The sequence below is a fragment of the Arachis duranensis genome, chromosome 9, assembly GCF_000817695.3.
Source record: "Arachis duranensis cultivar V14167 chromosome 9, aradu.V14167.gnm2.J7QH, whole genome shotgun sequence".
Classification (NCBI taxonomy): Eukaryota; Viridiplantae; Streptophyta; class Magnoliopsida; order Fabales; family Fabaceae; genus Arachis; species Arachis duranensis.
Window position 1 is genome coordinate 105390166 of NC_029780.3, and position 14627 is coordinate 105404792.

The 14627-nt window shown below is 34.1% G+C and overlaps 2 protein-coding genes across 2 annotated transcripts; both read right to left on the reverse strand.

Moving 5' to 3' along the window:
• Window positions 1–11095: 11095 nt before the first annotated feature.
• Window positions 11096–11599, reverse strand: LOC107466617 (uncharacterized). Its single transcript, XM_016085612.1, has one exon. It carries the CDS (start codon window positions 11597–11599, stop codon window positions 11096–11098), a length of 504 nt encoding a protein of 167 aa, XP_015941098.1.
• Window positions 11600–11635: 36 nt separating this feature from the next.
• LOC107466616 (uncharacterized) lies at window positions 11636–13681 on the reverse strand. The gene has a single exon (XM_016085609.1). The coding sequence runs from the start codon at window positions 13679–13681 to the stop codon at window positions 11636–11638; it is 2046 nt and encodes a 681-aa protein (XP_015941095.1).
• Window positions 13682–14627: the final 946 nt, after the last annotated feature.

The following is a 14627-nucleotide window of genomic DNA, read 5'->3' on the forward strand; positions in this document are numbered from 1 at the left end:
AACATATTATCAGCTATTTTAATAGATTTAATATATTCCTTTTTTATTATGTATTAATTTTAATTAATATGATATACAAATAAAAATATACATTTTATTGTTTAAATTATTTATTCTTATATTCATTAATAATTTGTCTAAAAATTTTTAATGATATAGAATTGAATTGAATTCTATTAAAAATTAAATTTCAATTTGAATTGAATTGAATTTTAACGTTTAGAATGAATTAATAAATTTATAGAATTGAATTGAATTCTAATATTTAGAATGTTTATTAAATAAATTAAGATTTTATAGTAAATACCTTTATTCTTTATTAATCTAACATTATATTTAAATAAAAAATATATTTATTCATTAAATTATATGAAATAATTAAAATTGTATTTTTAAATTAAATTTTTCTTTAATTAAAATTTGTTTACTTCTTTTGAAAAATAAAAAATATTATTTTTCATTCTTATAAAATATGTAGAAGACCAAAATCAGAGTTTATAATCAGTAAAGTCATCGACACAAAAAATAAACTAAATTATCTACTAACAACTCACAAATATTTTAATTCAAAATTTAACAAAAGTAAATTCATGCAACATAAGTATTTGTTTGTCAAAATAAAAAACACAAAATATCACTCAAAGTTTATTTTAAAAATCACGTAAACTTTGTGAAACTATTAGGCATGAAATCAACCTAACTTGTCGCGCAACTATTCTAAATGCAACTCTTTTGGACATTCAAAGAAGACATCAATAAAAGTAAAATGTTCAACAAGCCGCTTAACAATTTCAAAAAATTTATCATCTTATGCACTCAAATTACGAATTGCCTCAAATAGTTTAGAAGTCTGGATCAAAATTCATTAAGAAGTTACACAGAACGTAATAATCTATAATAATTTCGCTCACATTGTCTACATCATATCTAGTCATCTCTCCTATGATAGAAAATTTATTTTTCACAATTCTAAAAACTCTTTCAATTACATTGGAGAATGATAAATGTCTTAAATTGAATAACTCTTTGGGATTTTTAAGAAGATGTCATGAATATTCTTTTAAATGATATCGAATACTTCGATATGGAGTGATAAAACTAGACCTTAGCATATATTCAGCATCTGCTAAGTAAAATTTACCTAAAAATAGAATATAAACTATTTGCTTAACTAATATTAGAAGAATATTTATTAAAAATTAAAAAAATTACTAAAAAACTAATACCTTGAGGAACAATTAGATTATCTTCTCTACTAAGTGTATTATCTAAAATTCGTGAATCTGAAGCCGAGCCCTTCCACTCAGACATTATGTAACACTCTATCATACAGAACTTTACAATTAAGTTGTGAAACAGAAGTGGTGAGGTATTACGACCTCTAAAATAATAAATATATACATAGTATATTTGAAAGGAAGTTATATTTGAGGAGCCTTGAAAGAAAGTTTAAGCAACAAGTCGCAAAAAGAAAAGCGTATCACTCGCGTGAACAAAAACTTGCATACGAAAAAAAATAAAGATACATATATATAATAAGAGTGGAGTATCAAAGGATACAAAATATTCAAGGTTTGGGCTCAACTTGCGAAACTAAGGCTGACCGGAGAATATTTACATACATATATACAATCCCAAGTTCCAAAATACTCAAAATGAACACTGGTTCTCCATCAAGCATTTAAGAGGTACAAAAGTGAAACATACACAAAGGAGAGTCTAAACATATATTTATATATATATATATATCCCACTCCCGGATAGCGAGGTACCTCTCGACTTGCATCTGAAAAAGACAACATATGTATGGAATGAGAGTTGGAGGTTCTCAGCATGGTAATGGTGCCCACATAAATAATATATAAGGTTTCAAAAAAGCCATAGATAATCCTAGTACTCCGACACTCAAATTTAAAACTTAGAGTTAGATTTTAAAACCATAAATAAGGTAAGTTATCTAAGGCATTTAGGCTCTAATCCAATTCTAACTTAACCCCTTAATTCTCACTTTCTTCCAATTCTCTAAAACTCTGGTGGAACTGCCCTCGTCACTCCTCTGCTAGACAAGGGAACTCTCAGTTGCACAGACATATAATACATACAAAGAAAATACAGATAGATTTTAGTTACTAAAAATAGAACACATAGCAGATAAGCATAGATTATTAAGTAGGCAAACTCAAGTAATACAAACTCAAACAAAACAAAAAAATGCATATATGAATGCCTGCCTTATGACTAATAATATCATCTATCGGTTATATAGCCAACCTGATATGTCCTAGTAGCTAACCTTGGACAGAAACACATATTCCGGAGCAAATGGGACTGAGCTACAACCCACTTGCTACTACCCGCTTAACTCAGAGTAAGTGATGTAACCACTACTACTGCTACTACCTAGGCGGGTGTTTACAAACTCAACATGGAGCAAATAGAATAATTCACTACTGCTTCTACTACCTAGGCGTCACAATCACTGACTCAGAGCAAGCGGGACAAACCATAATCCTTGCTACTATCCAGATATCTCAATCAAACATTTATTCACTCTCAAGTCAATCATCAATCATAATTCACCACTTGTCAAGTTTTTTTCACTTCCAAGTTAATACTCTCTCAAGGTTCTCCCCTTTCACCAAAATTAGAACTAAGTATTAGGACCTTAGAGAGTAAAAATAGAGGCTTACATGTTTGAAATCATGTTTAAATTACAAAAATGCAATATTTTCCAAAATAGGGTCCCGTATGCGCATGCCATGTTACGGGTACATGGCTTGCAAAATTCACCTCTCGCGTACACATGTACACACCCGCGTATGCGAGAGGTCTGAACAGAACAAAATTGTCGTGTCGCGTGTGTGTGTCTTGTACGCATGCCTCTCAAATTTCGTAAAAAGCTGTTAAGTTATGCAGAAACTACTTTTACACTTCGAACTTCTGACTCACATAAATTTTTCGTTAAAAATTGTTTCTAGTCCATTTTTCAAACAGCATAAACTTCACGGATTCAATTTTCATTCAAAACAAATTTGGGGGTACGAAAGTCGAGTTATGTTTTGCCAAAGTTCGATAAAAAATTAGTTTTTCTCAAATTTTATCAACCTCTATTTTTACCAAGTTTTCAACTCAATACCAATGCATTATTGGTTAAAACAACACTCACCATGTATAGAACAGGTCTACTACCATTCCATTACCTTCCCATTGCATCAATTACTCATTTATACCAATTTTCCACTCCACATAACCAAAGATCAAACAACATTATTCATTATTCATCATTATGCATTATCATCATCAAACCCCAAACTCATCAAACAACAAAATCATCATTCATCAATCCATTCTCAATATAATTCCACATTTACATCAAGATTATTAAGCATTAACATATTCACATATTTTCAACCTATTCTATAGTCATTTAACCTCTGTTTTCACGAAACTTTATATATTATCTACGAGAAACCAAAACTATACCTTAGGTGATTCCTCCCTAATGTCGAAGCACCTCAATTATCTCCATTCTTCAAGTGTTCAAAGCTCCGAATCCTCAGTGAAAGAAACCCAACCTGGTTCACTTTCTAGTCACCGATATCATCGAATTTGTCTCCAAAACATATATCTCACTCTAATTCTACATAAATATCACAAAAATCAAACTAGGGTTCATAATCATTAATGGTTCACAAGAGTTAATGGTTTTTCACCTTACCGCAAAAATTCGGGACAATACCCGATAAATTCACAAGGCTAATTTGATCCTAAATACCAAAATCACATAATCTCTCAAAATTAAAACTTCAAATTTTCGAAATTAGGAAAAGAGTGGCTGAATGAGAAATCACTAGATTCTTACCAAATTATTCAGTGAATTTTGTAGAGAGTTTCAAGATAAACACATGGTCGCTGACAGCTCGTCAATCGGAGCTCCAGATTGAAAAATAAGTGAAATCGAATTTTTTGGCAAGGGTTTGGCGTACCTCCCTCTTCCCTTGTGTTCAGCATGCTTCCATGGAAAAATGAGGGAATAGATATTGTTTTGGATTTTTATATAATGAGCTTTGGATTCGGTCTAACTAGTTTGGCCCGTTGACTCATTTTTTGAGCCAAAAATTTTAAAATTAGTGTCAAAATTCAAATTTTAATTATTTCTACTTCATTAAACTATAGATTCAATTTCTTAATTTTATTAATAATTAATTTATTAGCTAATTATTCACTAATTATGCAGAATTTACACATTACATAGGAGAAATTTAAGTCAAATATACAAGCTACTAATACGTTCATTATCGGGTAACTTTTTCTTTCTCTATATTTTGATACATCTTTTAAAATTTTATCACGAATATGTGTCTATCTATAACACCGACACAATTCTAAAAATTTAAACAAAAATTAGTGATATGACTATTTAAAAATATAAAAAATATACATAAAAATAATAAATGAATTTTATTTTAAAACAATTACCTTCAAATATGAATAGAATCTTGATAAATAATTTCTGATGGAACAACTGTACTATTTGATTGAACTAAAAATTAATCTTTTAAGTATTATTATAACTTTAAAAATTTGATAAAATGATGACTGATGACTGTTTCAATAGATCGACCAAAAAAAAATTTGTTCGAATACTTGTTTGACCACTTAAAATAGACAAAAATTTTGTAATTTATTCCTCAATATAGTTATATATCGGATATTCTTAAGAAGTTCTCTTCTATAAAATATATCAACTAATCTTTTAAAAATATCATAACTCATATGTATTATAAATAGAACATGAGTTATAATGTATTTTTAATTGAACTATCAACTCATCTCGTACGTAATCTCTATTATATATTTATATCGCTGTGTTTGAATGATTAATCTTTCAATTGGAGATATACGCTGCCTTCTATTTAGATGTATATAAATTCTCATAAAATAATACACATCTACAAAAAGGAAAGGAGAGCAATATGTTAAAAGTTTAAATGTGATATTATTTAAGTGCAATACACATCCGATAAAACAAAGAAATATATATACCTTACCGATGAAACACGTCTATACGAAAGAAAAGGAGCTAAAACACATCTGTACAGAAGAGAAAAAGAGAGTGAAGATAGCGTTGAAAGGTAGATGGAAAATTTTAAAAATAAATGAGTAAAAAAAAATTAGATCACATATATATTTTAGATATTTTATATTTTAAGTGAAATTTTAATAAAATAAAATTTTAAATTATATCCAATTAGATAAGAATTGATTTTGGAAGAAAATAATAGAATTGAATTCTATTTAAACCCTTTTTTTTGTTTTAAATGCTGAAATTCAATTCAATTCTGGTGGAAATTGAATTTAAGGGATTTTCAAATACTCTATAAGAAATAAAGTCTATAAATAATATCATTATATTATATTATCTTACAATCACTATAGCAAATCCACCGCTTAGTAGCGGTTTGCACAGCGGTTCAAAAACCATTGTTGTATAGAGCGTGGACATTTGATTTTGCAGCGATTTTGTTGAACCGCTAGCACAACCGCTAGGAAACTACTTGATTGGCGTCGATTGTTTTAGCGGCAGTTTGAAATCACCGCTATTTGGCCAATAGAAAATTCGAATGCATTTTCTGGCGGTTTTGAACTACTCCTGTTCTGTTGACCGTTGTGTTTTTATAAATGTATTCCGCAGCGGTTTCAAACCGCCGCTATCCGATTTTCCCAAAAATTTAAATTATTCATTCATTTTAAACCGCAAAATGACTGTATTTTGTACTGGCAATCAGCGCTCTTTTAATTACCGTATTATTTTTTTTGGCTATTTATAAAAAATTTTCTGATATTAGAAAACTTAATTATTTTTTAACTGAATGAATAAATTGATGGGTGAACGAATAAAAATCAAAATTGATAAAATTATTCATTAAATCCAAATATCAATAAAGTGTATTTCTTACTAAAAGTTGCATAATCAACAATAAAAAAGTGTATATTTAGCTTAAAGAATAAATTTCAAATCCTTAGATTCACTCTCTACTCTGTCCCTCTAATGAATTTATCCATGCAGCCACATTTGGTGGTAGCTCCCCACCTTGCCCTCGAACTAGACACATTAGAGCACTCTCCATTGCCTTCCTTTTTAATTTCTCAGCCGCCAGCTCTGCTTGTAGTTCAAGCAACACCCTTTGGGTCTCCTCCATTTGAGTTCCAATAATTGGTTGAGCTGAATTCGAATCGAACACTTGACTAGTAATCGGTCCGATTCCCATGCCACGCACTCTACCGGGTGCTCCTTTCCAAGAGCTTGAGCAAGTGAATCATTCTGAGACAACAGCCTAGATGATTCATCACGTTGCTCAATCTTCGCAATTCTTTCCTACACAATTAGATAAGCGAACAAAATCATTTATTAGCTAATTGCTAACCAAACATACTTTGAACACAGTTTTAGCAAACAAAACCTATGAGAAACAACATAGCGATTTCCAACACATTACTCACACCAATAGCCCGGGCTGCATCATGGAGATAAGATCCATTAGATCGTTTGTGCGTTAAGACAAACAACTCCCCTACTAATTGGACACCCCTGTCGTTTCGACTGCAACAATATAGCTTAAATAGTTAATAGGTCTACGTAGAAAATGTTCAAAAAGTAGGTTAAGAGTAAATTACCTCTTCTTTTTCGAGCCTTGCCAAACTTTTCGATCCGCCAGTATGAGTGTATAACTGCTTCGATCGATTCTCAGCATTTTTCCTACACTTCTCCTGTTATCCCATCAAACATAAGAGCTACTAGACACTATTTTTTACTAACTCAATATGACATAAATAGATTTTTTTTAAATTTGAGATAAAAATACATTACCTTTGTTTCATCACTGTTGCGATAATCAAGAAACCATCTCCAATGATCTGCAGTAATTCCCGGTGGACGGCCTCTAATATTTTGTTCAAGGGTTAGCTCTTCATCTTAAAAGTAATGATACAAATGATTCCTCGTGTCCTTCCAAACCCTTCCTGGCATTTTTAATATTGTACGTTTGATAATTCTTCCACTATCTTCTTCAAAATGGAACAATTCCTGCAAGAATAGAATTAAATTGTTGGTAGGCGTCGAATTAAGATTTCGGAACTTTACATAAAAATATTAATTTACCTTTACACATTCATTATATATCTTGTCCCTAGAGCGAACCTTTTTCCAGTCTTTCTCGCAGATTGAAAATTTGGTGTAGTCAGATCCCAGCATTTCGACAACGCCGCTTAGTATACTAGCTTCATTTCCAACTGGTTGCAGTCTATCGTTGAATCTCGGTACGATCTTTCTACCGTTAGGTGGCTTCATAGCTTCTTTCACACTTAAATGAAGTTGCTTGATTGTCCCATCGGACTCTGTTTATCATAATTAGTGTGTGTGAGTAACCACTATGGCCAAGATGCAATGAAATCATAAAGAAATTACTCATAAAGTTATACATGGGATAAATTATTGTATACCAATTGTTTTAACATCCCAAAATTCGATGGTCTTGCGTCTCTTACGCTTCAGAGCCTTTGATGCAGCAAACAGGTTGTAAACGTGTTACTCAAAAGAATCTATCTCATCTACCTTTGGGTCTAAGTCTTCATCAGGTGGTTCCGAGTATTGAGCACTATTTATGGGAGGCGGTGGTTTGATATGGGACGGTCGAAAGGGACGTAAAGATGAGGTCGGAGCGGCACCAGTACCACCAGAGGAGGAAATTAGGCCATCCATTTGGGACACGGAAAAAGCTGCAGCAGATCCTATTTGCATTTGCTGACATATCGAGTCTATCTTTGATTTTTTCGTGAAACAACTTATTCTAGACATCTTAATAAACTTGGTATCACTAATAATATCACTTAATACTATTATCAAAATGTAAAAATAAACAAAAATTCAAGAGCATTAAATAATTCAAGAAATATTCAGACACGTATAGCAATAATATATACATGCTAAAGCTCGTAAAAGAAAAAAGCAATAGGCTTAAAATGAGATAATTGGAAGCGACATGCCTTTCCAAAATCTATGTCATGCGTATAATTAAGTGACTAAACAGGTGCAATATAAATTAATAATAATGCATGCGGTTCAAATAAGAAATTTTATATGATAGGACATATATAAAACATGTAGAACAGCACATGATAAAATTATCATAAGTAACTATATATCCCTTTCACATTTGAATGTACATGCAAAGGCATATGTTACAACTTGGTTGCATAAGCACTATATACATGCATTACCCGAAATCAAATCAAAACCGAAGACATGATATAAACAAAAAATATATATCCAAGTTAATAAATCCAAACTTTCATGTTTTGCCAGAGTATTAATTATTTTTGGAAACCTGAATCCAAAAATATTAACGTGACGCGTTCTGGTGCGAGTATGCATATCTTTTTTAAAATTATACAAAAATTGATATTTAATGACTAAAATTTTACTAATTCTCAAATATTTTAATAAATTTAATTTATATTTTTTTATTGTATATCAACTTTAACTAATATGATTTGCAAATAAAATATATACATTTCATTCTTTAAATTAATTAGTCAAATATCCATTGAGGATTAAAAAATCTACAAAAAATATTATATTTTTATATATTATTTTGCAACGCATAGTATTCTGTCGCCAAAAATCATTATATTCTCTTATAACTCATAGTACTCTAACACACAAAAAATTGCTAATGTGGTGCATTCTAGTTCTAGTATGTATACCTATTTTTTTCACAATTTTTTAGAAAAAATATCTTCTTTAAAATTAATTATACAAAAATTGATATTTAATGATTAAAATTCTACTAATTATCAATCATTTGAATAATCTAATATATATATTTTTGTATCAATCTTAATTAATATGATTTGCAATTAAAAATATACATCTTATTATTTGAATTAATTAGTCAAATATTCATTAAGAAATAAAGCCTTCAAATAATATCATTATATTATATGGTAAATTATACCCAACTTTCCTTAAAATAACATGTAAATTACTCCCTATGATATGTCACATATTAATTGAATATTTGGTTTTAATTTGAGTTACGATCTTAACCATAGTTAGATTATATTGTAATTAAATTTTTAAAAGGGGAAAATGTATAATTTATTAAAAGATTAGAAACTGATTTTTTTTAATTTTCCAAATCACGTTAACGGTGGCCCTAATTCTAAATTCTTCTTCCTCGTTCTTTCTTAATGTCACTCTGCAACTCTTCCTCACTAGTCAGCCTCTCTTAAAGTTTCGAACGGCCGAACTCCAGAGTCCAGAAATCACGATCGTCGGCTCCTCTGATTCGTCTCGCCAGCTCCGGTGCGTCTCCAACACTCCGCCGTCGCATCTATGGCTCCCATGCTCTACGTCGTCGCGTTCATCGCATCTTCGTCTGCCGCTACTGTCACTTCTGGCTAGAATATGCTTCGCCGTGCTTAGACAGATTGGTTTTCTCTCTTCTCTGCGTTCTTGAAACTCCTTATAAGTTTTTTTTTAGTTATTCAGTTGGCTTATAATTTGATTACAATCAACAAGGCAGTGCTGCTTGGGAGGCGCGATGAGGATGAAAGAATGGGGGAGGAGCGAAACACCGAAAATCATTACAGAGGGTTAGGATACATCTTCTGGAAATGATTTGAGGAAAAAGCCATGTTTCAATTTTTAATACTTTAAAAAATTGCATAATTACCAATTTTAAAAACTAATTTAATTATAAAATAGTCTAACCATAGTTAACCTAATAACCAATTAAAAAGTGACACATCACACATGGTAAATTATATGTTACTTTACAAAGAATATGATAGAATTTATTTATATTATATTATCTTATAATGGGTAGCATTCTGACATAAAAAATTTAGCATAGCACATTTTAGTGTCAAAATCATATCTCTCTCTTCTTAGAATATTTTAAGAATGTATCTTTTTTAAAATTATATGAAAATTGACATTTAATGACTAAAATTCTATTAATTGTCACTCATTCTAATAAATCTAATTTATATAATTATATCCTTCTTTTATTGTGCATCAACCTTAACTAATATGATTTGTAAATAAAATATATACATCTTACTATTTGAATTAATTAGTCAAATATCTCTTAAGAAATAAAATCTACAAATAATATCATTGTGTTATCATTATCTTACAACAAGTAGTATTCTAGCTAAAAAAATATTGACGTGGCATATTCTGGTGCTAGTATGCATATATCTCTATCTTCTTTGAAATTATACATAAATTGATGTTTAATGACTAAAATTCTATTAATTGTAAATCATTCTAATAAATTTAAGGGTAAAAAACCATAATAAGCCAACTGGCTAAAAAAATTACGTAAATACGCCAAAGCAAAAATCGTTTCAGCAATAAGCCAAATCGCATTTTTATATAATTCGAACCAAGTTGGTTCGAACTCTATTTGTTAGTAAATCGAACCAGGTGAGTTCGAATTAGGGTTTTTTGATGGTAATAAATCGAACCAGCCTGGTTCGAATTAAGAATGAAGGTAATTCGAACCATGGTGGTTCGAATTATAGAGAGAGAAGGTTTCCTTGTAATTCGAACCGGGCTGGTTCGAATTACAGCAATCATAGTTCGAACCAGGCCGGTTCGAATTAGTGTGAGACTGACTGAGCTGTGTATCTATGGACGAGGCAGATCCGAATCGGCCAAAGAGATGCGGCCTATATCGCCAACCCGGACACAATTTAATAAGAAAAAATAAACACTAAACTGTTTCAAGATTCATTGATCATACAAAATGAATGTCCCAGAACACAAATTAAAAAAAAACATAGGTAAACAGACTATAATATAACAAAAAAAGTACAAACCACTATCATACATGATTGAACTTTAAAGAAAAAAATACATAATTAAAGAAGCCATATTCATTACTACTCGCAACAATCAAACTAAAAGTCATGTGCACTAATGTAAATAATACTGAGACTAACAACATGGGAAATAATCTAAATAACTCTAAGACTAGCAAGATGCGCACTAATGTAGATAATGCTAACACTAACAACATGCATACTAATGGTGTCCTGTCTGAGACGAGCCTGCAACCTGTGGGCAACTACGTCGTGTGTGTCCGGGTTGGCGACATAGGCCGCACCTCTTTGGCCGATTCGGATCCGCCTGGTCCATATTCGTCCGTATCCTAGTGGATCTAGGACGACCCTCTCTGGCATGCCTCTTGTCAGGGTCTGGAATCACCGTGGGTCCGTCGTAAGGTGGCCAGAAGCCCTCCGGGATCGGAGGTGTGAATCCCATCCGATACACACTGAACACGGAGCTAATCTGATAGACGCTGTGAACGTAAGAGGTCCAGGTGACCCGTGAGTATGCACAGCATGCAAGTGCGTGCTGACACGGGAAATGAAGAGCCTGGAAGTACCCGCAGTCACATGTCCGAGAGGCAAGGGATACTCTGTAAGTACCCAAGGAGAAAGAACCAGTCGGAGTGGTCTCTGCTACAGTGAACTCAGAGTTATCCCGGTCATAGAGCGTCACCGTGAAGCACCTGGCCGTCTTCATGTTGGCCTCAATACACTTCACCAAATGCTGACTGAATTATTGTCCTGTTCCCATCTGGGCCTCAGCCTCTCTCCCCTTGCGAACAAACAGTTCCGCAAGCCTACAATATGTTGCCTTCACCAGGGATGCTACAGGGAGATTTCTGACCCCCTTCAGGATAGAGTTCACACACTCGGAGATGTTCGTCGTTATGTGACCGAATCTCCACCCCTCATCACGATGCTGAGTCCACAACGAGTAATCAATCCAGTTCGCCCACTCACACATCGCCGGATCTTCAGATCGCAGGATATCAAACCAGTAATCAAATTCAACCTCGGTCTTCGCATACGCCGCGTTCACTAGTAGCCTCCTAGCGTCTTTGCCCTTGAAGGTAAGGGCAAAAATAGCCGCTACGTGACGTATGCAGAATGCACGGTACGCAGATGGCGGTAACCAACCGCCGTCAGGGGCCTCAAGCGCAGCCTTGATGCCGTTGTGCCTGTCCGATATAACCAGCAGACCGGGCTGCGGGGTCACGTGCTGTCGAAGGTGCGAGAGAAAGAATGTCCAGGATTCCGCATTCTCACCCTCTACTAGTGCGAATGCGACAGGTAGAATGTTGGAGTTCCCGTCCTGTGCAATCACGATGAGCAACGTTCCCCCATACTTCCCATACAGATGTGTGCCGTCAATGCTGACTAGCGGCTTGCAATGACGGAATGCCTCGATGCAGGGCGGGAAAGTCCAGAAAAGTCTGTGGAAGTACGCTTGAGATTCGTCCACCTGTCCTCCAACTCGAACCGGGCTCGTCTTCAGTACCGCAACACTCCCAGGCATCGTCAGTTGGACACCCAAGACCCACCTAGGCAGGTCGTTGTAGGACTCATCCCAGTCACCGTAGATGAGGGCAATAGATTTCTGCTTCGCCATCCAAACCCTCCGGTAAGTCGGCCTAAAACCAAAGTGCGCTGCCGTGGCGTTCAGGAGCACCTTGATGCTCACGGATGCATCAGCCCTAACCATTGGCATAATGAACGCCGAAATCACATGATAATCCAAACTCCTGTGGTCACTCGAGATGGATGTGGCCAGGCAAGTATGAGGTCCATTGTACCGTTTGACCTCCCAAATGCACCCGTTCCCAAACTCGGAACACTTGCCCACATACCGGCGGTGATCGGACTCCACCACCTTGTACTGTACCCCTCGCCGGATGCTGTAAGTCTTCACACTTAAAAGGGCCTCATCTTTATCCTGGAATTGCTGACCAACCTGGAACTCTGTCAGACCAGTAGTCCCTTCCGCATCTCTAGCTCCGAATCCAATAGCATGCCCTAAAACCCCCTCATGTCTCATGGCGTCCAAGTCCAACGAGGAAAAATGTGGTGGATACTGCTGTGTGCCAGAGCTAGAACCACCTACCTCCAATGCAGGCCCAGTCGCTCCAATATCATCAGCGCTATCATCGTCAATCATATCCGGCTCGACGTCATCCTCCTCTTCATCGTCCAAAAGACCGTCTCCTACGCCAACAGGTGCAACTCCCACTAAAGCGTTCGGCAAATTTTCCCTTTCCACTACCTCGTCGCCTTCGGTGCCATTGAGGTCAACAGCGAAAGATGGGGAGGCGACATGTTGGACCACTGGTTCGTACACAGGGACGGACGAGGAAGCAACGGCAGGCCGGGAACTAGAACCTGCTGGATTCGCTATAGTGTTCGTATTCCTGTTCGAACCGCCGGAGCTGGATACAACATCAACCAGCCGTGCCAACAACTCCGGTGTCCTCACCTCCGGAAACTGCCGCCGACAAAGAAACATTACTTGCAAGTCCACATCATTATTAATCGTGAAGCAATCATACTTCACCGTATTCTGTAGCACCGTGACTGGAATGCGATAGAAAAACTTCTTTACCCGCTTCGCACCCTCTAGACCGAGCTTCATTAGTACAGCGCTAACAAGGTCATCATAACTCGTCGTAGATGTTATGACAATACATAGAGGATTCTTATCTGTGAACTTTACTCCGGAACGAGTTTTTCTATTAACAGATCCTCTGTGGTGCACCAAAACCACAAAACTCTCCTCACTAGCCATCCTACTCCCTCTAATGAGACTAACTCACGTTTGGAACCATATATATACAGCTCAGTCTCACACTGATTCGAACCGGCCTGGTTCGAACTATGATTGCTGTAATTCGAACCAGCCCGGTTCGAATTACAAGGAAACCTTCTCTCTCTATAATTCGAACCACCATGGTTCGAATTACCTTCATTCTTAATTCAAACCAGGCTGGTTCGATTTATTACCATCAAAAAACCCTAATTCGAACTCACCTGGTTCGATTTACTAACAAATAGAGTTCGAACCAACTTGGTTCGAATTATATAAAAATGCGATCTGGCTTATTGCTGAAACGATTTTTACTTTGGCGTATTTACGTAATTTTTTTAGCCAGTTGGCTTATTATGGTTTTTTACCCTAAATTTAATATATATCTTTTTTTTATTGTGTATCAACCTTAATTAATATGATTTGTAAATAAAATATAAATAATGCTACACATCTAAGTCTTTTTATAAATCAAATTTAACTTAGTTAAACAATAAGACTTTTAGTAATGCTACTCATAACTAATTTTTGCTAATGTTAAATCAACTTAGTTGGTCTTAATTAATAAAAATACTTGAATATGTAACATTATTTATTATAAAATATATACATCTCATTATTTGAGTTAATTAGTCATCAAATGTCCGTTAAAGAATAAAACTTACAAATAATATCATTAAAAAATATTTACATGGTGCATTCTGATACTAATATGTATACTTTTCTCTTCTCAAAATATTTAAAAAAAATATTTTTTTTGAAATTGTACAAAAATTAATATATAATGACTAAAAATTTACTAATTATCAATCATTCTAATAAATCTAATTTATATCTTTCTTTTATTGAGTATCAACTTTAATTAATATAATTTATAAATAAAATATATACACCTCATTGTTTGAATTAATTAGTTAAATATTCATTA